Source organism: Colletes gigas, unplaced genomic scaffold, assembly GCF_013123115.1.
Source record: "Colletes gigas isolate AHSC1104 unplaced genomic scaffold, ASM1312311v1 Colletes_gigas_Sc00003, whole genome shotgun sequence".
Classification (NCBI taxonomy): domain Eukaryota; kingdom Metazoa; phylum Arthropoda; class Insecta; order Hymenoptera; family Colletidae; genus Colletes; species Colletes gigas.
In genome coordinates this window covers 2,565,781-2,591,127 of record NW_025106632.1, presented here as the reverse complement: position 1 = coordinate 2,591,127, position 25,347 = coordinate 2,565,781, and the positions used below count along the sequence as shown (strand labels likewise).

At 42.0% G+C, this 25,347-nt stretch overlaps 1 protein-coding gene across 3 annotated transcripts in view; it reads left to right on the top strand.

The window, feature by feature from the left end:
• Nucleotides 1-7,803: 7,803 nt before the first annotated feature.
• The window catches only part of LOC122404704 (RB1-inducible coiled-coil protein 1), a 67,168-nt gene continuing 49,624 nt past the window's right edge, over nt 7,804-25,347 (top strand). For all 3 annotated transcript variants that reach the window (XM_043408901.1, XM_043408902.1, XM_043408900.1), the window contains exons 1-2: nt 7,804-8,529; nt 21,553-21,761. In XM_043408901.1, coding sequence (XP_043264836.1) covers nt 8,462-8,529; nt 21,553-21,761 — 277 coding nt within the window. In that variant the 5' untranslated portion in view covers nt 7,804-8,461. The remainder of the gene's footprint in view (nt 8,530-21,552; nt 21,762-25,347) is intronic.

Sequence of the window (25,347 nt, the reverse complement as noted above, 5' to 3'; positions counted from 1 at the left end):
TTACACGGCTACCTATCGTCACTGAATATTAATTTCTCGCGTAATCTGACCTTATATAATCGTCTACGAGCGATAACGCGAACCTACCGCATACTGTCTTTTGATTACACGTATTTGTCAACGCTGCAGAACCAACATCATCGCGCGATCTTTCATTGTCGAACGCGAAATTCTCGTCCGCGTTAACGAACGTTGAAATTATTTCGCTTCTCAAAACTGTCTCTCCGTGATAATTTTTATAATCAACCACGAAAGTTTATTTCTTTATAAAAAATCTCAACATGATGGATCTATCTTATCGAATTGATTTTTCATTTTTTCATATTTCCAAGACGACTGTGTACGAATTTTAATTATCAGCTTCCCTGATGGATAATGAACCGGACTGATAATGAATTTAAAGTTTGAATTTCAACAGCGTGTTTGTAAATACTCAACGAAGCAACTTTAGAGATAGTTTGATCGTCTATTACGACATATCGATAAATAAGTATCTTCAGAAGTAAATAAATTTCTAGAAAACTACTATGAGGAAAAAAATATTTAAGGTTCGTTTTAAACCTGTGTTTTAAACTACAATCGAAGCGTTTTAAACTATAATTTAAAACTTTCCTTCCGCCTCGTTCCTTTTACTTTTCAAATTACATGTTTTCCTTAACATCGCTTTAGATCGGTTGAAATCGTAACAACAAATACCATTGCGCTATAAATATATACTTCTACATTACCGTATCATATTTTATTATCGAAAATCACAAGCAATTCTCGATGCATTCAGTTTTGTTTTTTAATGTTAATACTCTTAATCTACATATTACGTATCGTGTGTTATTATCTGAAACCACATGGAACTCTTAACGCAGTAAATTTTGTTTTACGTTAATACTCTTAATCTATACGTTCCCCGTCTATCTAAGTGTATTTTATAAATATTTTCAACGTATTACGTGCTGCTTACGGGTATTTTTTTCATACATCGTGTATAATTAAGTCTTACTGTATTATATGGATTTGTGTAATTTTATTTTAAGAATACCGTAATCCCGAAGAGATCGAACTCACGCGATCGAAACGTTGAAGCGGTAAACATATGTCTTTGTTCATATTTGCCAGGAAAATAAAGAACATTCCTCTCGACTACTATCTACCGATATCGAAAAGCAAACAAATCTACAATTACTTCTTGACATTTTGTATCATATTTTTTTCAATCTCTGAATCGATATTGCACACAACGCTAATACAATAAACCGAGGCAGAATTAATACCATTTGTCCAGAGCATTAAATTTCCAATATTCGCCACTACATATATGGTCGACGCGTTAAAGCAAATGGGCGCAATTACCATCGATCAAGGTAGTGTCGGAACTTTTTCCTGGAGGGAAATACTCTTAAGATAGAGTTTTACAACGTAAGGGGAGTGGATACGCCGCTTTTTAAGGCGTGTTTTTAAAATTTAAAGCACCGAACGGAATCTTTTAACGTTACGAACGTACATATTGCAGATACTGCTAAACTTAAAGAAACACCTACATACATATATCAGTTTGACGTTCACTGACAAGTATTCCTACAACAGTCGTTAAACTCTTAAAAAAAAACGATTAGGTTATCCACATGTTTCTATATCAAAAATTATTTGCCCTCTGAATTATAAGACCCACTCCAACTACTTATAGCGATAAAACACTGCTTTAAATAGTAAAATTTAAAGTGAATAAAATAAATATACAATTTTTTCCTTAAAAAAAAAATTAATATCTACGTATTGTGACACTATGAAATTGTGCAACGAGACATCGACGCCCAGTAAAATTTTTATTTTGTTAACCGTGCCCAATAGCCGGCCACATTTTGTGTCAAATAGTTTCGCGTTATCTCGTTCGAGAGATATCTTATAAACGGCCTCTAACGATGTTCATTATCCATTTGTAATGTACGAAGAACTCGTGTCACAAATTCTAGCCTGGCTCATTAACATTTGTCGTTCGACAGCGTTTCTCAAACCGACTACCAGTAAATTATTACGTGTTAAAGCGTTGGTGTTATCCGTTGTTCGTTAGGTTTGCACCGCGGGTAGGACCAGCTCCCCTTGCTCGTCGTTCTGGGGTTAAGTTAAGCCTGGAGAGCGTGCTCGTTAGGTTTTACCGCGCCTCGGAGATACGTAGGATAAAAGGGAAAAAGGTTCGATATTCATTATGTAACCGCCTAATAACTAGATTCACGCTGTGCCCTTTTCAGCGGTTACGCCTTTGCTAGAACGGGACGTCCATAACATGTAACATATAATACGAGGCACGCACGACGTGCACGTGCGTGAGCTGACCTCGCTCTGGCCACGCACCTCCCGCATGGCTCTCCAGCGATTCGCGTGCTACGAAGCCTAACGAGAGACCTTCGCGACAGAGAGAGAGAGAGAGAGAGAGGGGACGTGAAAACCGCGCGTGTGTCACGCGCACGCAAGGATTCGCTCGTCGCGCGACTCGTTTCTCCTCGCCAACAGTCGTGGAAACGTTACCTTCCCCCGCTACGAGCAACGCTAGAAACGTCATCTTACTCTCGATCGTCCTTTCTCTCGTTCGATACGATCGATCGTTCGACGGCTCCGAATGATTCACGTTCCGTGGCTACGGATATTTTTCACGGTGGTCTCCTCTGTTTTCCTACGAAACTACGAGAACTATTTCCAATAATTATTTCAAATTTTACGGGCTCTATCACAGATCTGTGGATATATTTAGAAACATTTGGAGAAAATAATCTTTCAAGATCGATCTCTCTAGCATATCTTTTGTCACGTTTAAAAATTGTCCTATTTTTTTTATCGTTGACGAAAACCGTTGCCGGAATGCAGAATGTTGTGGTTAGTTTGTAGAGTGAAAAAGGAGAAAATCGATCGAATTGTCGGGCCCGGACTGTTATGTTAGGCGAACTGTACTACGTATCCCTTCTTCCTGACTCGAACGTTCCGAAAATAACTATTGCCAGCGATTTCTCATTTCTTTTTGCTTCGCAATAGCGCGACACGAGGCTGATGAAAACGGTTCGAGGAAGTGTTTACGATATTCGCGCGTCGGTTTTGCGACGAACATTAAGTCTCGATACCAATAGACGATTACAATTTCTGATGAAATAGCTGTACAGAATTTAACCCACGAGGTAGCACGATGTTGGCTGAAATTAAAGCCGACAATGACCCGTGACATCTATCAATCTTGCGACGTTGTTGCCTCGCCGCGTCATTGAAAAATATAATTATGAATATTTATCAAGGATCCGAAGTAATTTAAAAATTAAACGTACACGTGCGCTTCGGTATTCTCGAAGAGGTTAATAGAAAATGGATTTCTTTCACCGACGCGTGAATATGTAATCCACCGCGATGATAACCAATTCTAGAATGGAAATTATTTAAATAACGCTCCACGTGTCGCGATCTAATATTTACATGTGTCAGGGTATTGGAAATTCCGATGAGTAACTCGAGAACCTCAGCTTTTGTTTATCTTAGCCAATAGAATCAATCTCTTTTGAGAATACCCGGCTGCTTACTGTCTACGTATCTGCCCCCACTCGTCAACTTGCGCGTAAAAATATTCATAAGTGGTTGAAAGCACGATGAAGGGTTAAATGGAACGACTGAGAAAAATCCTCTAATATAGAGTAAAGCAGGATATCTGAACACGAGGTCGTTGACCTTAACTGAAACTGTTGGTCATTCCAACTATAACAGTATCACCGACAAAGGTTCCCTCACTCCGCAAGAATTAAAGCAAAAAAGTTTCCATTGATCGCGTTCGATCGAGATACAAAAGTCTTTAAAATATTCATCGCAAGGAACGTTTTCTGCAGCGTTTCCCCAGAAAATTCGCAGTCTATGACCGGCCGAGCAAAGTTCGCGTTTCACCTTCTTTGTTGCGTTATCGCGATTCCGATTCGATCGCAGCTGCCGGTTTTCCTTAAAGCGCGCAATTACCGGGCGTCTCGTTACATTTTATCCGATATGCATATGCTAATCGGGGGAACAAAAACCCGCTCTCCGAGCGCGCCGCTAGATATTTCTATACCATTCGTGGATAATTGATCGCCGCCACGCAAGTTACGATGGAGTTAAACAAACCGGCCCCCGGGTGCCTTGTTCTACGTTTCACTTCGGCTTTCCGACCTACCCTATCGAATGGATTACATTATGCTCGCGCAACATTTCGCAATCGAGAAATCAGGCATCGGCGGGCCGCTTACCGCGAGGCTTCGCTTCAAGGTTCGCCGTTTTCACGAGGGGGAAACGATCGTTAACGATACCCGACCAGGCAGGACTACCGGTAAAGTGAATTGGTTAAAACGGTACGGCCCTGGGGAACCAATCTCTTCATCTACCTATTTGAATTTCGGTACTTCCTGATCTCGTTCCTCCGAACACAAACAAACACGAACGGTATAAATACAAACATGTTGGGTAGATGAAATTTAAACCAATAACGATACTTCGACCGATTAGGAAAGGTGTAGAAACAACTGAGCCATTTTTATAAAACCATATGCTACCATTTATGGTCTGAAAATCTCCACATCCAACGATAAAAAAAGAAATTCAGTCCCTTCTCGGGATTAACTTATCGATGTCCTTTCGGTATCAGAGGCGGGTTATCGATAGTTCGCGCGACGAAATACAGGATGACTGGTTCAATGACCCAATAAATTGTCGCAACAAACCGATGACGCATTTCCACTATGTGCAACGCGTTTTACGATGTTGCATCCATAGATACGATTTGCAAGGAAATGCTTAATATATGACTAATCGGTGAAATCCATTATCACTCGGTATCGAAATACGAACGATTGTATTTGCCAATAACAATAGCCGCGCGCGGGAAGAAATGTCCACCCTTGCGCAAAATCGTACGCTACAAGTAGCACGTGCGCGAGAGCGCGCGGCAATAGCGCAGCAGCAAACAGATTAAAACTCATTTATCACGCTGTACACAACGACGTCTCGTGCCCCTCGACTTCCTACTCTTTGTCACAAGTCCTTTAATTCGTGATACCAAACGGTATTGTACTTTATCGTGCGTCACGTGTCGACACACCTATTTACTATCGCGTAGTGCACAGATACATGCGCGAGTCAGGAATGTCTCTACTGCGTCGGTCCCGGGGCGAGTTAATGTCGAAGTCACGACGTAGTAAGTTCCTGGCAATACATTGTCACCACGCGACGAGTAAATCGCGACGGAATTAAAATTCATCGAGCCGCGCGCGAGCCACACTCTCGATTGTGTCTGTGCGTCGCGATTTCGTCGTATATTGATTTCGTATCACGCGCGACGAACAATGATTGCAATAAATGGGAACGTTGCTTGTTACGGCTCTCGAGGCCTCGAACGAAAGGTGAACGGTACGCATCGAGGTACATATAGTATGTATATTGTTATGCTATTTTCTCGCGAAGGTATCGTTCGATGATGAACACCGCGGCTGAATGGCGTGCAGTTGTCCGTACAATATTTACTACGATGTAAAGCGACACGCTGGGTCATACGCGATGATGCTATTTTCTAGGGAGAAACGGATATTAATTTGCTGAATAAACAGCGCATTAGACGTACACGTGGATCTATTATCGAACTACGCAATGGTTATTTTCGGGAGCAACGTTATGTACATTCGAGCTAGTTTACTATTTGCCCGGAATGAAGGCTCGTATTCATGAAGCGTTTATGCGCTCGCGCGATCGGTGCAGCGTAGCTTCGCCGTCGACTTCTAACAACTCTCCGCCCGCGATAGCGTTACGGGATATAAACAAACACAGCGCGTGTAGCTACGGCCCCACGTTACACGGCTCGAAATTTGCATCCTTCTCCCCTTTCACAGTCGACTTAGCGTAAAGAGCCTCCACACGGAAGCGATATAATGGCGCTGGGTCGTTTATAGCTCCGCGCATGCGCACCGACACCCTCGGTCGATGGCAGCACCATTGCCTCTGCAGGTTCTTTTGAAAGTACGATTTACACGGTCGTACTATTGCATCGTATGCATGGGTAAATTTTTTGAGGGAAGGAATCGTCGATGTTAACCATAGATGTTACTTTTATCATAGGCAGACACTCACACGAATAATAGATGACGAATAGGAACTTTGTACAATGATTCATTCAATCTAACATTCATACCGCGTGAAATAATGTTTATTTATCAAACAAATAACGTATCAAAGTATTATTCTTTATTTCTTATCTGAGATTTCGTATCTAGATGACAAATTCTGCAACCTATGTTTGTTTAAAAGATAGTTCATTCACAAAGTTCATTATTCTCATAACCAAAATGTTCAAATATTTTGTTCGAAATATGCAAGAAATTAAATTGTTGCTCACATAACTGTCTCACGAATAATCAAAGGGTGTAGATTACAGCATACACGAACGAGTAACAGTCATTCCTTTTCCATTCGTACTCAAGCACACAAGAAAGCAGTCGGTTCGCACAGCATGGACATCCAACGCACAGCAGGTTCCAAGTTTCTTGTAATCGTGCACCAAATAATCGAAATTTCTATGAAAATTTACGGAGAACTACTAAACTCGATCAAAGATCGAACGCAAGATCGAATTCGAAGATATTAGAATGCATATGATTCTTTGTTCAAACGATCGCACGCGTCCCATCCGCCATCTTTGAACTGCGCAGATGGCGCGACGCTCGAGGGCGAACAGCTGAGTTGCGAGTGGAATATCTGCGCGAGCAGAGTGCTCGGCAAGCAGTTCTGTTCTCCGTGCCCGACCGGACCTGCACTCGGCAGTAAACAGCTGGCGACGCGATGCGTCAGAGCAAAATGTCGAACGGGACTGCGCCAAGCTAGTTGCCCCCCTACCTTCTTCTCTCTGGCACGGTGCAAGAGCTTCGAAACAGTGGACGTTCACGGGCAAGCGTTTGGCGCACTCGCGGTGAAAATTCGGCAGCGACGCGAAGCACACAAGTGTCAGTAACAGTATCGAAGCCCGGGACACGGGAAATAAAGAAGCAGACGAGAAAACCCGCGGCGAAAGTGGAGTTTCTTTGTTTCGTGCAACGTTCTTTGCGCATAGGTTTCCGTACGTGTGGCGCAGCGTTGTTTGTTGTGGTCGGTACGTCACTCTCGGCGTACACACGACTCGTCGCGATATAAAACGAAGATCCTGGCGTCCTGGATGATCTCGCGTCGTACCATTTTGTGCACGGAATACATCGACGGCCGTGTTGTGCTGCGTCTCGAGCCCAAGCAACGTACCAATCAGCTCGGAGAAAGGATCGCTGGCCTTTCGTGTACGCGCGAGTGCTTTGTTTTGACGAGCAGCTGATCCGGGACTAACTCGTTTATCGCGTCGACGAGTTCTCCATCGCTGCAACGGTGATTCGTTTCGAAACAGTTTAATCGTGTTCCGCGTACGGTCGCGTACACGACGTTGTTCGTCGGTGCTGTCTCGTAAACTGTGTTTAAAGGGATCACCGAGCCGTGGCAAGCGAGACTCCGTTACATCACGGAAAACCGCGGACGCAATCGATCGATGCTTTCGGGAGCAACAGTGCAACCTATACCGTGAACCTTCCTCGATGACAGACGGACCAACGACGTTGTCAAGAATTGTTACTCCGTGATATACGAGCCATAGTCGGTAGTTTGTTAAACGTACAGAGACATCTTCGGAGCGTGTCAGTGAATGTTTTCGTTTCCAAGGGAATCTACGTTCCCCGTTCGTTCTCGTCACCGACTTCCGGCCGGACCAAAAATTCTTCAGTACCGTCCTGTAAATAACGATCGCGCGGATCGTACCTCGCTCGACCTATAGTTTATCAACCCGGCTGACTCGAGCTCTTTAAAAAGACTGTACAACAGCTTCCCTATCGAAGACTGTGGAACTTTTCTCCGTTACCGATGATCTCGTGATATATACCTACTTCCTCTTTTATTTTCTTCACTTCAATCTCAACGAATCTCCGTTTCGTTCGCGGACAACTGGAATTAAAATCCATCGTTGCTTTATTCGTGTACACGGTGTACGCGGATATACAGACGCGCGTCGTTTCTCGAGAGATCTTCTCTGTCCGCGTTTCGCTTGTTTTCTTTCGGTTCGCGCGCGATCACCCGATCCGTGCGATAGTTTCCGAAAAAGGGCCACACCAGCACGGTCCCACAGAAGGTCTTGAACCCGGCGAGAGTCCCGGTGAATCGACAACGACGAACGGATTCGTGGCCGTGATCGATGTGGCATAAACCCGAGGGGGCCGTACTCGCGAGCGGTGGGAAACGTGGGGTACGGCCCCGATCGAGCTGACTGCAGGAGTCGACCTGAGGTGACAGAGGTCTTCTTCGGACGTGAAGAGCAGGATAAGCATCGCCGAATGCCAGTGGAGTCCTTTAGGCGGGCAGGCCGTTTCATCCTTGTTGTTGGACTGGAAGGAGCTTGACCGGCTCGAAAATGCTGTACATTTTCCACGTGGACACGGGCACCACCATCACCTTCGACATCAAGTTGGCTCTGCAGACGTAAGTTTTTATTTATATTTCTTTAAAATTTTCTCATGTATTCAAGCCTTGACTCTCGAATGTTAGCAAATAATTAATAAAACTATACTGCACGCCATATTTTTCGCGAAAAGAAAGCTTTTAATAATTATATAATTTAACGCATAACCAAAATATATTTTTTCATGTTATCTTAAATTATATTTATATTAATTACTGAAAGGAACAAACTGCTGTGGTCGAGAACTGCAATAAAAGCACGGTTATTCAGACTAATGAAGAATTTAATTTTATGTTTGTTTGTTTGGTCTTTGCGTGAATTTTCAGAGCGTGGCATAGTCGAGCGTCGGTCTCTCCAGTTCCATTATTTACATTTATGATTTTCTCTCTGTTTACTATTTACTCTTGATTCAGCGATTGATTTGTAAATATTTATGTTATCAATATGTACAGCGCGATGAGCGAACCCGTGCTTTGAAATGTTCCGGAATAAGGTAGACGAATTGTTGCAGATTGTTTTTTCAAGCGTTGGTAGGGTCAGGGATGAAATTCGTTTTTTGTTTTAGTTTCATATTTATTCGAGCTACTATAGAAGTTGGAAAATACAATTACTCGAATTTACTTATTATTTTTTACGCTTCGGAATAAACAAAAGTAAATTGCAGAATATGTATTCTTGTAAATCACGTATTCTTGAAAATGCGTAACACTTTATTTTTCTTTCTTGATGTTTCAATTCCGTATTTCTGTCAGAGGCATACGAATAAATTGTGGATTTCCAAATGCTCTTTCTATGACCTAACCTGGTTTCGATTTATTGTCTCAATTCTTACTAGTTCTCGGGAGAGCAACTTGTTGTGGCTTATTGTGTACAGCGCGTTCCAAAATATGTGGTACTAGCAGTAGCCGGATTATTTAAATATTTATTATTGTAGATGTCGATGAATACTTATTTATCGATATCCCACAGTTGCGTATAAAGCAGAGAATCGGTAATTCGTAATTAAAAATGTTTTTAACAAAATTACGGAGGGGCATTTTTGCTTACCGGAAAAAGTTATCGAAGCGTTAAAAAAAGTTCAAAATTAAATTCAAGCTACCGCCAATCTACGTTCCTGCGCCCTCTGTTTTTTTACAGTTCCCTGATTAACGAAGTAAACAACCTAAAAACTGAGTTATATATAACCAGTAACTATTTGAGAGTTATGAAGTGAATAGGTACCCCATGTATATTAAAAACTTCCTCGTAAACAAAAGCTAATGGAGGCGAAAATTCTTATATAGATATTTAAGTGTTTATTTGTACTTATCTTTTTATTCGATCAAAGCTTTTGCAAGAAAAGTTCACCCTTTTTTCCATTATATTTGCAAATCCCTGTACATTATTTTCCGTTAGCTCTGTTTGCTTCGCGCGGTACATCGTGATAACTGTTCCACTATTTTCAAGTCCATTCCTCTTCTACATCCTGCAACATACGTTAGACCTCTTCCATTCATTTCCTTTAACCACGCGAAGCAAACGCAGACTATCGAATAATTGGCTGGCCGCGATGCTTTTGAATATTCATTCCTCATCGAAGAATAGCGACAACTTTTACCCATCGTTTGTTCGCCCGAACAGAAACGACGCAACGTCGTATTCGAGCTCGTAAATTTTCAAAGAGCTTCCTTTTCGTGTTTCGTCGAATGTAGGACAAGCATACGCACGCCGCGTTGCACACAGATTTAATCAGCTGTTCTGTTAACCCTTTGCGGCACGGTGGTGCGCTCAGTGCGTATAATTGCAATAAATAAGCATGTAATCAAAATTTGTACAAACTAATTTTCTATTAAACTGTAACCAACGGATATTTAACTCAACCAACAACTCAGCCACGACTTTTACATTGATACTTAAATTTGTATGGTTATTTAACTTGCAACGGATAAACGTTTGTTTGTCTTTTATTCGTTGCTTGAAATTCTTATCTAGATAAGAACTTTTCTCGTATCTGGCTCAGCCCGCGATCTTCACGGAAGAAAATCTTTCTATCTTTCCTTTTGCACGAGTTGGCATCGCTCACGCGCTTCCTAGTTTTTTTTTTCTCTCTGTTCCCCGTGGTCGTTGGTATTATTTATGATATCGTATAGGCGCGTTCGATATTATTCCCAGATTAGACTCCCTCGTTAAACTCCGCCGATGGTTATCAGACTTGGTCGATCGGTTCTCCACATGAAAATTTATTTTTTCTCGCGTAAGAATTGCAAATACATTCGTTTGTCCAGAGATTTATGACGTCTAACGAAATCCACTTTCCTCTAATTTCTTTTACCAGAGTATTGAAGGTTTTAGCTCGAGATAAAAATTGTCACGCTTTTGAGCGATTGGGAACGGAAGTGGAGGACACCGAGAGCGAGTGAGATAATTATAGACGGATTAAACAATCGTAATCTGCGTCCCGAAATTGAACAGAAAGTACTTGTAAACAAAATAGGTCCACGAACTTTTTATTTTTTTATTGTCCACGTTACAGCTAGTGCTATACTTGAGAATTTTGACGTGGAAATGCGTGTTAGAACGAATGCCAAGAAACTGTATCAACAAGCTCGTCTGACCTTCTCCTGTCACAGACTCTTGAAGAATAGTAGAGACGCGCGTACAACGTACACGCTGCAATTACAAAGCAATCGAAACCACGAATCGACGTGGGTAGTGCAACCCATTGGATACTGGATTATTATCATTTCAAAATTGAGTTTATTCCCATTTGATATATTCGTTCGTAGAAATTTCAACATGTATCTTTAACTCAGGGAATTCAATTTCACCGTACACCATAAATGTTCCAATTAATAATTTTATTGCTCCGTTTATGTAAACATTGATTAAACGAGCGTTGAAGTGGCGCGTCGACCTATTCGTTAATTTATTTTTAATATTACGTGGTCGCTTGCCTCGCTCGGTTTCAGTTCCAACGCGATTTTTCCCTCTTGAGATAGACGGTGCAATTATTCTCTTGACCGACCGTCGATGATCGTCCGCGTGATTGGTCGCCGTTTGTCATTTAGCAACTCTCACATATCGCGAACAACGACACGGCGTGGAAGTGCCAAGGATCCCCCGAAGGTGAACAAATTGCAAAACCATCTGCATATTTATCTATCGCGGACGAACGTGGGCACACGCCATGCTTCTTGTGGCTTTTCTCTCCGTTGCTGCAGGCACGTGACAAGGGAGGGGGCAGAAGGGCCAAAGCATACAAGGGTTCGTGATATTTGAGTCCTCTTCAGCAAACGAGAGCGTGTGAACCTCACATAAAACCTTGTGTTAAAGAATATTTGAAATTTAAAAAAATCGAAAAAAATCTGTTCTATCGTTACACGCGTTGGATATTATCGAACCACAAAGAGCATTGCTCGGGGCGGCAGAGTAGCCAAGCACAGGCCTGGCTCGCTGTAGAAACGACAGAGGTGGACCGTTGTTCGTACACTGCGGAGCAGGTGACAACGAAAATAGTAATGAAATCGGCGCGTCGAACGTGGGCGGCCATTGGCTTGTGTCACACACGAGTCTGACCCCGCGGGCAAACTCGGCCAAGTCCTTAATACGTGATGCAAACGCTGAGTCGCTGAAAACTCTACGCGGCTCGAAACCGATCGCTCCGGTCCACTTTTCCGCGACGTTCACGCTTACGAAACTCTGTCTAGAATTTTAGCCCGTTGTTCTTCGCACCTCGAATCGATCGCAGTTTTGCTTTGCATTCGAATTCTAGTCTTCCACTGTATAGTATATTTATTATTATTTAATAGAGCCAACGTTTGGTTCGATTCGTCTATATTTTGTGTGTAACTGACAACAGTTCTGAGGCCCCCATTGTACAAATACATTTTGCGTTGAAACACGTGACCAGGACAAATAGATCGATGGCAGAGTCCGTTGCAATAACGGCTGACGAAGTCGAGAAAAGACTAGTCCGTACAACGAAACGGGGGAGCATTTTTCGACGAAATTTCTGGAGGGTGTATCCGATACAGATATGTAGTTCGTATTGGCAAAGTTTTCTAATATACTCCAGACAATGTTTTGTTTGTCGAAGAACCGAGCAACGTTGGTAACATATAATCTGAGCGTCCATAGAAGCTGGAGATCTATTACAGGTCGTATTCTATCTATTATAGTACCTTTTGTCTCCCGTGCTGCAGATTACCGTAGCCTACTTCACCCTTTCTACTACTTCTGAAATTACCGATGATTTTACTCTCTTAACGTTCGTACGTATACTTCTGTTAGGCCATTGCTTTGTGGAAACAGTCGGGTTACCTGGGAATACATAATACAAACGTAACGGTACAGCCTTGTGTGCTCGAATATCCTTTTCGACGTCTGTTCCGACATTTCGCCAGCGTTCCAATTAGCTTCATCCCCCGATGACGCACTGATACGTATTAGAAGCCTCAAACAGTATCAGCGTTAAGAACAGGGGCCGTGAAAGCTTTTCAGATATCTTATTCGAGCGTAAGGGGTTAGCGAGCGTTGCTTCGATTGCTCGTTTGCTAGGTTACAGCGAACGCGTTTCATCGTTCCTACATTTCATTACGGGTTCACAGTCGCGTAAATATTTACTCGGAGACGCAAAGGATTATCGATAAACGTTGAGTAGTTGGGTGAGGCTGTAAAGCGGTTCGAACCTCGCCTTTTTCGATAAGAAAGCATTCGATTACGCCGCGTTCTTTCGCGTCATTCTTGACCCAACAATGTTCTTACGTTTATTTAGTAAGAGTTGTACGAACTGTTGGCACATCCTAACTTCTTGTCCTGTATCGGTATAAATTATGCTACAGTCGTATTCGACGTGCGTCGAGATGCATCGAATCGTTTTTATTCACTTTTCACTTCGCGGATATGGGCGTTTATGGCCGAGAAAATTCACGGTCTACGGATCAAGAGCAAAGTAGGTTGGAAGGGCACGAATTTCCGGAGGAAGGTCACCATTATCAGTGATGATAGTGATTTCATAAAGGAGGAAATGAGTAAAATTCGGTCGAAGCATTAGTTGCAATATATCAGATAATATCGCTTCTATTCATTTATCAACTTGAAACCACAGATTTATAGCAGTTTGAAAATGTTCGTGGTTTCTGACGTAGCATTACGTCTTTTCGGTTAACTGTTCCATGATTTATAATTCAAAATCCTTACTCAACGTATTATTAAAATTTATAGTCGATGCATTTACCTTCGACGACGTAGTATAACGTTCTTTCGTGGCTGAAGTCGTGGACCTCTGGCGTAATATTACGTCGTTTTACGTTTAAAGCTAGAGGTCGGTGACATTGCAGTGCGAGTAAATAATTTTTATATCCGAAATCACTGGTTGACGCATTTGGCGCTACCGACGTAATATTACGTCTTCTCATAATTGATTGATCGAGGTGTCTCGTAACGGGTATCGTTCGCTAAACAAATATTGAATTTTATTTCCATTGTATTATATCGTCGTTTAACGAATTTACAATTTACAGCGCTTGACTAGTTTCGTCTCGCCTCGGTTGTTCGCGAGTGTTTGTTTTGTTTCCGAAGACGCGAAGGCAGAGAACATTCGCGAGCGGAAAGAGCATTTAAATACCCGTCACGAGGCCGACGTGAAAAAAAAAAAAAACACGTTCGTAACGTCAGGCCTGGCAACGCAAGGTATACCAGGCGATAACTTAGTAAATACAGTGTTACGTTATTAGTAATAAAGTTAGCATAGTGCAATTAACGTCTATCAAAACTCCTTCGAGCTCTACCGTCGCGCTCTGTTCGTATTTTTAATGGATACGTTAATTGGAGTTTCGACCGACGAGCGATTCAGAAAACGGAATACGAGATTTTCCGCGGAACCTCGCCGCTTTCGGTTTTAGAGCAGCGTTTAAGCATCCGCGGGCTTAAAAAAACGAAAAACAGAGAGAGGAACGGGGCCCGAATAATTAGTGAAAAGTCGTAGAATGATCGCGTGCGCGCAGCGAAATTACGTCGTCGGTTACCTGCTTTTCATTTACGAAAACTGGTTTCTGTTGACGTCGAGAAAGAAACAAGCAGAACTTTCGTTCCGACCTGATATAACATAACGTATTTTCCGTAAACGGGAGCGGTGTTAACGGTACGGAGCGAGGAAAAGTCGGGGCGGAATGAGGTTAACGTGAATTAGGAAAATAAAACCGGTAGGCGTGCAACTATCGCCAATGAAGAAAACGATTTTGCAGCGGCACAGAGTCGGTGTGTTCGTTCATTCCAGTCATTATTCGAGCCAAAGTGTGTTACGCTCGGCGTACGTTCGAATGAGTAAACCAACCATTTTATGGATCCCGATGAAAAGAAAGTACAGAGGGCTTTAAATCTCAACGAGACTCCACTCGACCCGAACCTCCTTGCTCCATCTTGCTCCGTTGTGCGTTTAAATTCAACGTCAAAAAATCCGAATACCGCCCCATCGAACGTTTCATTTAAATATCGATGAATGCACGCAATTATTTCTTGCTAGCAATGCAACTTGTTTGCGTCTTTGTTGAGGTTTATCCGAGAACCAATGTTTACTGTACACTTTTCTATTTTCTGATTACTGCATCGAAAGCAATTTATTAGCTCCCCCCTCTCCGTCTTTCGATTCACTTTGAATCCTACGTTTCGTTTAAAATTACCGGCGAACAATATTAATGTCAAAGTTGATTCGAACGTCTATAGTAATTAAACGAGACACGGTCTATTTTTGTAGCTGCTATTATTGCAAATCGGCGTGTACCTATAATTGGACCTTCTGCTGTTCGCTCTGCTTTGAGATTCTTGCTTAAACATTTTGTTAGGTTGTCGTAAACGCTCTATTAAATTAGAATCAATTACGGTAATATCGTGGGAAATCCTTAAATAAAAGTATTTTCTATTTATGCGCTGTTTCTGTTGTTCCCACTGCTTTCTTTATACTTTGTAAACATTTACGACAGTGTCTTCGTTGAAACGGCTAGATTTTCATCCCGCATTTATTACTTTGTATCTAACAAGAAATCAACGGACAAAGCTTACGCAACAACTTAATATTATCCAAGACTAACTGTACACAATTAGCTCAATTAAGGTGAATTGTGTCTCTGTCGAGGTTGATTCCAATCCCTACCTTAACAGTACACCTTTGTTCATATTTGTAACTATAAAAGAACCCATAGTATTTAGTTAACTGAAACGTTTTCTAGTTTCAATTTTCAACTCGGTTTCCCACGCGAATATCGTCTAATATTTGGTCAAATTTAAAACGTAACCTCTGTTGTTACAGTTTATAAGTTTGCATTTTTATGCTGTAATTCGAACAGTAAAACCTCGATAATTTCGAAACTCTACCGCGTACCATAATCTGCCCAAAATAAAGTTTCTCAATAGTGTATTTACACAGCTCGAGAAACATTTGCAATTTCATTTAGCAGTTAAACTGTTGTTGATTGATTCGTACAAATATTTAAAAGTATTCACTGTAAATTATTTTACGCGTTAATTATCGCGTCATGCATATATGATTGACACTAATATTTTTGTTACAGCGATGTCATTTGTCAAGTCACGATATTCAAATAAGCATAACGCTATGTAGAGATCCAACGAGCGATTGAAACTTTAAAAAGTTCAAAATTTCCAAAACTTTTGTAATTTTTTTCGTTTCGAATAAAATTTGATGCGATTCGATAGTTTTGGGCCCCAACAATGGCCGCGATGTCTTCGAGAGACCATTTGCTTTTGATCCAACTGTACTCTGCATCAAGGTTGTCGAGTTTCTCTCGAGGTTCAACCAGTAATTATTATCTACTTTTTAACTGTTACGTCTCATCTGAGAATCTCGAATCCTGTTTTAGGTAATTATTTACAATATTAACGACCTCACTGATTCCACTTACCTCATGGTACGTTGAAGAGGAAAGATTTGGCATTTTAAAGCGACACACTTTTAATTACGAAGATAATATAATAATATTTCGAACATAACCTAACTTATTCTTTCTTATCATCTGGTCGCCATTGTTTGAAAATTTTCTAAACCGAAGGTTCAGCTATTAGTTTGCATAATGAAAGTTCGATCGATGCTTCAAACTCGTTGAAATCGATATGACCGCCAGTATCGTAAAAGATTGCAGTAATTTCTGTCACGCTATCACGATTTTTCATTCCGAAAGTGTCATAAAGTTATTCTTACTATGTACTTCCTGGAATTGATGGTTCGAAGTCTCGTCATTATCTTCGACACGCGACAGTTTTATAGATTACTACGTAATGAGTTACCAAAGCAAAAAAGTAACATTTTTATAGTTCGCTCTCCCCCATTGCAAAACTACTTTCATCAGACCCACGATGTCCTTAAACAAGTAACGATAAAAGATATATTCAATCTTTACAGCCTTATAATTACGAAATAGAGAATAAATTTCTTGCTTTGTAATCTGAAATAGGAATTTCAAAATGTGACGAAAATAAAGGATGAGGATTCTAATATAGAAATTTTCCGTGATTTAAAATTAAGAATAAATTACTATACGTTGGTCTTATCAGTTACCAATACGAAATAGAGAATAAATTTCTTGCTTTGTAATCTGAAATAGCAATTTCAAAATGTGACGAGAATAAAGGGTGAAGATTCTAATATAGAAATTTTCCGTGTTTTAAAATTAAGAATAAATTACTATACGTTGGTCTTATCAATTAACAACCATTGGAATAAAATTTTGAAGATCGTTCCTTCGACCGAATGGATCCAAGATGGCGGGCGCGATAGGGAAATGGACGTTGCGGTAGCCTCTTTTAGCTCGTCCTGTACGGTCAAATGTGCCTCGCGTCGTGTTATGTCATGCACGTTCCGCAAAACAACTTCGAAGCTCCTCCTAATGCGCATTACGCACGAGTGGAACCAACGGGTCCGGCGATCCCACGCGCGAAAAAGACGCCCGTCTCGCGAATATCGCGACAATATTTGTGCATTAAGATACCGGCGTCGCGGCGGTCAGCGACCCCGTTCGTCGCCGGCAATTAACGATGCGTGTCGATTCAACGTGGCGCCCTCGCTTCGTTGCTTTTATTTTCGCGCCCGCGCATAATTACAAATTAACCGCTAAATCGCGGAAGAGTAAATACGCCGCGGAGCAATCGCGATTTGTTCTCGGTTTTTTCTCCCCCTCCCTGGCGATTTCAGCCTCTGAACATCGTGCCCAACGGTCGCGTTTACGTTTACGTTTACTGTTATCCGTATTTTGCAAATTCGAATATTTTGCAAACTCCTTGCATACACGTCGTTCGAACTCTGTTCCGTAATGTTGTAAAAAAATGAATAGAATATCGACGGTTCATTACTCAGTATTGAATCGTTAGCAACCGTCGCTCCCAACGAATGAATAAAAAATCACCAAAGTTAAAGTCGGTCAAACTGTAGTCGCGTCTGACGAACTCACTAGCTCAGCCCCGTCGTGTACGCGATACACGAAACTGAAATATAAATCATAACTTTTGTTGATAAAATGAAATTTACGTAACCGAGTCATTTTGAACGGAGCAATTAATTACTGTAAATTGCTTCGAGGTTCTAAGCTTGGAAAAAATCCTCCATAAAGATTTTTATATTTAATAATCGTCCCCGCGTCACCATTTGTCGCTGGCTCGTGAAGCTCGTAGTTGTTGGAATTTTATTTTCACTCGTTCGCGAAAGAATAGTATGTTCATAGCGCATACAGGTCACCGTGGTCGGCATGAATTTTATTGGCGACCTCTTGAAACGTTCTTAATTCTCGTCTCGCTCGGAACACGGTGACCATAAATTGCGCGTAAAAGGAATTGGAACGGTGCGCGCGAGTAGTCATCAACACCCTCGGCAAGGTTAAATAACGGATAAGGAGAACTCTTTGTCCGAGTCGAGGACGACGTGAGATGCATCGCGTATTACGGGGTCTTCTACTCCGGTACACTAGAAACTGCTATTTGTTCGAGAATTTATAATAGTCGATACTTCCCTCACCTATACGTATCTCGAGAAAACGAAACTTCTTCAGTGAAAGATCTTCGAAAAATTCTTACGATACGCGTTTTACGAATAGTAGTGTCTGCACGTTTAAAGAGACGAAAGAAAAATATCTAATATTATCGAAACGACGCCAGAGAAAAGAAACATTCGGTTGCGACAGCGGCCATTAAGATAAAACTTCGCGAAGATTGCTACATTGGCGCCCTGGGCTTTTATGGAGGCCAGGGAAAAGTAGTTTCTCTCGAAACGACATTAAAGTTGGACACCGCGACGCACGGCAGATCTATTTGTGCAAGCAACTGTGTATATTGTTAGTAAGTTTCCCACTGAATGTCAACGATTAAATTGATCGCGTCGTTTATTAAATTAAAATCCACTCGTCTTTGCTTCTCGAGCCGGGGTGAATTTTAGATAATAAATTATGCACAGGTTTACTGCGTCAAACTTCAGATTCGAAATGAAATATGCAAAGGTGATACACGAAATTGCATTTAAGATCGCATTTATAGTTGTGTTTAACTTGATCGAAACTAAAATAGAGATTTGATAATTTTATCGAATTTTGTATTAATAGAATTATTTAGCCGGGAACCCACGGTGCTTTATTTATGGCTTCGCTGCGTATTATGCACACTGGCGTGTTCATAAATTTCGTTCCCTCTTTGTTACGCTTCACGCTTCGCGAGCTTGTTGCGAATATTTTGTTGGCCGTCTCGATGGATATCTACGCGGAGTAAGATATCGTCCCGTTGGTCAGAGTCTCTGGACCGAGCTGCGACAACTTTTCAGCCCAGGCAGGCCAAATTTGATCGCCGGTTATCTCCCGTTAGCGAGATGGAAATTATCATGGCACGAGTAGAGATAGAGCGACGGCGATAACTTCTCAGGTGATACTCTAATTACCACGTTTCACCTTGCAACGTTATTCTCTTTAATCTAGTCAAATTATGCTCAGCTTCTCGTATCACGCGCTCGAAATTACAGTGGAACCTCGATAGATGCAACTATACGAGCACTCTGTACAAGAATACTTATTTTATTAAGCCTTCGACTTTGGGATTAAATTATATATAACCTGAGGACCAAGGAAAATCAATGCAACTTTGTCAAAATTCATGTTCAAACGTTGCTTTTAACCACGACTCAATATAGGTCGATCAATTAAAATTTTAATATATTCAAACGTATACACTCGTCTGAAGATGATTTTGTACTCAAGATCGAAAAAGCAAAGGAAAATTTTTGTGTACTTTAAATTTGGGTGTTTATTTCTACTTTTTTCACTAATTATTTCTATAAATTTCGTGATCGTAATAATCACGTTAGAAGCGAGTCGCAACATTGTGCAATAGCACACTTTCGTAAAAGCGTACACTTTCGTTCACGCGTTACACGAAGCTGTTTTGTTGCTCGAAGTTATTAACGAGGAAGAAGCCGTTAGCGAGTCGATCATAAGGAAGAGAAAATTATTTACGGCGTTCAATGCTGGCTCAGAAGCACTGATTTCCGTCGTGCGATTTTCCGTTAATTCCACCGATGTGGTACTAGTTTTTGCACCTAAATTGCCATCCCCACAATTTCTCCCATGACTTGCTTGATTAGCTCCGTCGTAAATCTTGCTAAGTTACGAACATCTGTTTTCGACGAGCATTGACACAGATTTTACGATTAACGCGTTGACCGTCAAACCCTTCGAAAACATGCCCGCGATTTGTCACAGAATTTTTACACTTAAAATACACAGAGCCTATATAGGTTTATTTTCTTCGACGTCCAATCCTGAAAATCAATTTCTTTTTTAGCTTCTCGGTGAAAAATATGTGTCGGTCGTGGCTGACAACTGGATTACTCTATCGCGGCGTGTAATTTGTAGCAAAATTACGGGGGCGTGTCTCGTTTTTGTCGCGGACTGTATGGCGGTTCTATCGCGATCGTTTGTCACGGTTCGCGTCGTCGCAGTCGAGTCGCTTGGAAGTAAATAGAGAGGAATAGAGAGTAATTTTTGAGATCGAAAGTAGGCTCGCGATCCACTCTGCCCGACGTCGCTCGTTTTTCATCGTTTTTTCGCCCCCTCCCCCGTCGTGTTCCTTTCCGCGCGAATTACGGAAACGCATCATCCGGCAATTATCTTAGCGCTGCGAGCGCCTCGACGAAAACCAGGTCGTCGCGCAGAAACGACGCCGGCTGCCGCGCCCGCTTTTCCTAAACAACGTTTCCAGCGTTCTCTGAAAGAGCGGATCCCGCGCTAGATTCTCTACGATCCGGCCACGCAGAAGTCTTCCAAGTTTCCCCAATTACTACAACTTTTCTTGGCTCGCCAAGAATACCGGGGATGTCTGATACAGGTAGAGATAATCTTGACCTTAATCGCGGCATCGACGACGCTGAAGCTGTACAACTGGCCGGGTTTGTTGCACAATTTATTATGTACTAGGACACCGGGGAGCTTTAAATGGCTCGCTCGAGCGTAGAAATCCTGTCGAGGACTTAGCCGTTTGTTGTCTAACCGTTTGTTCTCGGAAATATTGCTGTGTTAATCCTCCGCGCGATCTGTATTCCGTTTGATCGCGAAGCGTTCCGCGATCGAACAACGTTAAAAATTCAACTGTGCCACGTTCGAAACACCGAGAGAATCTGCACGATACAGTAACACTAAATGGTGAATAATAGATTCGGATCATTAAGTATTTATTTGGATTTGTGTAGCACTCTATGGTGTCTTTGCTATTGTATAGTTGTTAACAGCAGTTTTAAAACTAGCTTTATATCAGTTTGAAACATTAAGTTAGCGTTTCGTCCTGGGTCTTAATCGCTGGGACACAAGACAATACAATAGTGTATGTATAAGAATAGGTGATTGGTCGAGCGCTTGTGAGAAAGTCAGGTTGAGCGTAGCTCTCTCCCGGCGAGCGCAGGAACTATCGCCACATTATAGATTCTAATTTACGAATGAATCTGCCAATTATAATCGAGGGTCTAATATATTATCATTGTTATTACGATTGTTTTGTACTAATTTGTTTGTGTTTTTGCGCAGTGTCTCCCAGCTGAATGAGGCGATCGAGCGAGAATGCGGCGTGCACTCGGCGCACCAGGTGCTCCTGATGAGCGGAGGCGAAAGCCTGGAACTGAACACGCGTGTGTGCTCCTACTCGGCCGGAACCGACACGAATCCGATCTATTTGTTCAACAAGGCCGCCATTGAGAGTCACCAACCACCCGCGCCGAGCATAGATTATGGTTCCGGTGAGTAACGAGCTTCTTCACCTGTGAATTCTCCACAATCCATCGCGGTCCGCTGGCTTTCCTCCCGTTTCCTGCCGGATCTGAATTCGTTAAGACGATAACTAAATTCACCTGTTTTATTTTACCGCGGAACGAACATGCTCCACCCGCGTGAAAATCGATCTCGCAGCGTCATCTGCGGCTCGAAATAGAGTCGAACACGCCGAAAATGGCGTTGAATGGCGGAGAGTCGAGATGATTATGGTTCTTGCCACGTGTTCTTGCAGGATCGAGGCGCCGCGTATTCTTTGTACGGGAATCAAGGAGAATATTTACTCATTGTTGTCCGTTCGTGGCAACCGTTGCCTTCTCAACCGTTTCAATCTTCTGTTTTTGTTTCTAAACGTAGAAACAGATTCATCGGTTTGTCACTGAAATTCAGTAGAATTTAGAGTGACGAAGAATTGTATGTGATTCGTGGTAAATGGCAAGAAACTTGTTTCTTACGAATCGAGTCGTTGGTACTGAGATATTTAAAGGTTTAAATTATATATAAAACTTGTCAGTAGTTGTGACACGCTGGACAGTACAGGATGGGTTACCGTTTGGAGAAAAAAATCCACATATTATTAACTTGCACACCATTTAATATCATTATACCTCTATATCGGTTTTAGAATTGATCATTACTAGTCCGTTAATAATAAAAAACTTTGCAACTAGAGAAGTAACATTCAGTGAACGAATAACGAGTGGAGATTAACTGTGGTACACATAAAAAGAAAGTCGCGTTTGACTTTTGCGCGTTCGGTTTCCTTTGATCACTTACATTAATTTAGATATTCATGTATTCCATTATACAACCTAGAAATTCATCAAAATATTCATAAATCCGGGGTAAGTTTCCTCTGCGATCCACTTTGGAGATGCATTTCCGATAGTGTATATAGAGTGATTTAGAAGGAGGTCAATAATTACTGGCTTTCGTTGCCACGAATTGATACCAGGGACTCTCTCGAGCAAAAACTCTAACTGGAAATACGAACTCCCGGAACTTCGGTCCTGAATAGGAAGCGTATTCGTAGACTTGAAATATTTCGTATAATTAGTCGAGAGTCCTATATGTTCGTGGACTAAAAATACACTCGCGATAACGAATAAAAAAGATGATGGATGGGACAAGGTCGCTAAACGGTTGGGGGACATTTGCTTCGTTACGGCTCGATAAATTCGAAATGACCATTCCCCGCGACGATATTCGCATATTCGTTGGAGCGTACCGTTGCGTGCACGACCGAAAGAATATCTGTGGACGTTGGTGTCGTTAACAATAGAGGACCCGTTCTCGGTGACAGCGGCTGGCTTCGTTAACCGAGAATCGTGCCGGAAGGACGGCAGCTAATAACGATCCTAATCGGTGAGCGGTCGCGGGCACACAGAGAAAAAAGGAGTCAGATGATATCAGTGCGATGATAGCGATACTCGTGCGACAGGGAGGCTACCTTCGAAGGTGGCCTTTGTGCGAGGCGAGTGTGTGGCTCGCAGTACCGTAAACAGCCACAATGGCAGGCCTCTTCTCGTTCGTCTATATTTCGTCAGCGTGTAACGGTCGTGTCGCGTCACCAAAGTCCGCTTGTCCTCTCGCGAACATCGCGACGAGTCCTCCGATGCTGTCAAATCGTCAGCCAGGGGTGAAACCGATACTCGAGAATGGCCATTATTCGAAAAGAAGAAAATGTCTACGTACAGATCGTGTTGTAACGTTACATCGCGAGAGAATTTAACGCTGTTCGTTCAAAAGGACGATAATAATATCTGGGTTAATTACTGCACGTCCGCGACGGGGACAGAAATAGTCTTATCGCTCGTAAAATGCATTTCCTGATAGCGGCGCTATTAATCGTTAGTTTACGCGATACGAAATCTCGTTCAATAACGAAATGACCTTTATTAAAAATTTCTATCCGCGAGTTTGAACTTCAGTACGGGGGTGAGGCTTTCCAGTGGATGGAGTCGTACTGGGTCAGACGTTATGGTCGGCCTTCGCGAGGTATAATTAAATACTCGCTGTCTACCACATTCCCTTCGACTGTTTTTAAATACTCGAACACTAATGATATTTTCGTTCGTTCGTATCTTGAAATCGTGTTGAAAATGTGACCAAAACCACTGTCGATAGTCATCGAACAGACTATAACAGAAATAGTTTCCTATTCTTACGGTGTACAGCGATACACGAACAACTCGAAGAAATTGAAGATTAAAGAATATTTTTTATAAAATCGGTGAATTAAAGAAGACAAAAATTTTGTTTTCAATATCAATGTTGAGAAATTGAGTGCCAGCCAAGAAATAACGTTTATTCGAACCATGGTCGTGTGTGGTGTCGATGGAAGAGTGTCAGCGACGTTTTTCCCCGACATCTTGAACGCGACGACGCGCGTCTCGACGCGTTCGGACGCGCCATTGGGAGGCTCGATGGCTTCGAGGCTGAGCCGATGTACTAACCGTGCAATTTCCATACCGTTACGCCGTTAAATGCAGCCCGTACATTCGGTTCGTTATTATGCCTTTCGATCGTGTGTTACGTCGATTACGGTACTGAGCTACGATTTCACTATGCGCATAATCCTCGTTGTAAACGCGAGTTTCACGCTGCAAATCCGACGCGTTACGAGCCGTGTATCCGGAGACATTTTCTGGAAACCGGGGATTCGGAACTGGAATCGTCGGCACTACCCTCTGGCTGCTTCGATCCTCTGTGCTCCCTTTGTGTTTCAGGGCCCCCTTTGTCTGGATTCTCCGTTTTCTTAATCCATCGAGGACTAGGTCGCCGCGGAATTAAACTAGTTACTCAAGGCCAGTGGCAGGACCGCGTTAATTGACCTATTCGTGTCTTCTATTATTCAACCGCGAGGATTATCAAAATATCCATGAAATAATTTCCCAAAAGTCCATACATTTACTGTTATTATTAACTTGTGCACTTTGAATATTATTATATCAATGAAATCTTTGTTGCGACGTGTTAATTTTTAGGTATTTATTTTCTTAAATAAAAAGCTTTGAAACGTCTGGACCGATTCTCATAAAATAGTTTCAGTCGTAGGAAACGGATCTTGAGAATACTTTCGCGAAAGTTTCGTCCACGTTAACGTTGAACTAACAACTTTGCTCGAGGAAATACCATCCACGCGGGCGAGATTTAATAATAAATAAAACTCATGAAATTAATAATCTGATTTTAGAGTATTCGGTTCGAAAGTTTCGTGCACCTTCGATCTTCGGATAAATGAAACTTTTTAATAATTGGATTACCGCAGGGTTAACTGACCGCCCAAGGTCGCTGGAATTATCCCCGCCATGTTGGTTGGCCAGCTGCCACTCTATTTCTCATCTACTTGCGCCATATCTGTACGCGAAGAGCCGGATGATTAATCGCTTCGTATCCGAAGTGAAATGTACGTGAAGTAACTCGTCTGACTTTTGAGCGTTCGCCTCCTTTAGCTCGTTGCATTAATGCAAATATTCATGTCTTTCATTATTCAAACGAGGAGTTCGTCAAAATGGTTGTAAATCGTCTCGAAAATCTTGCTAATACCGGAGA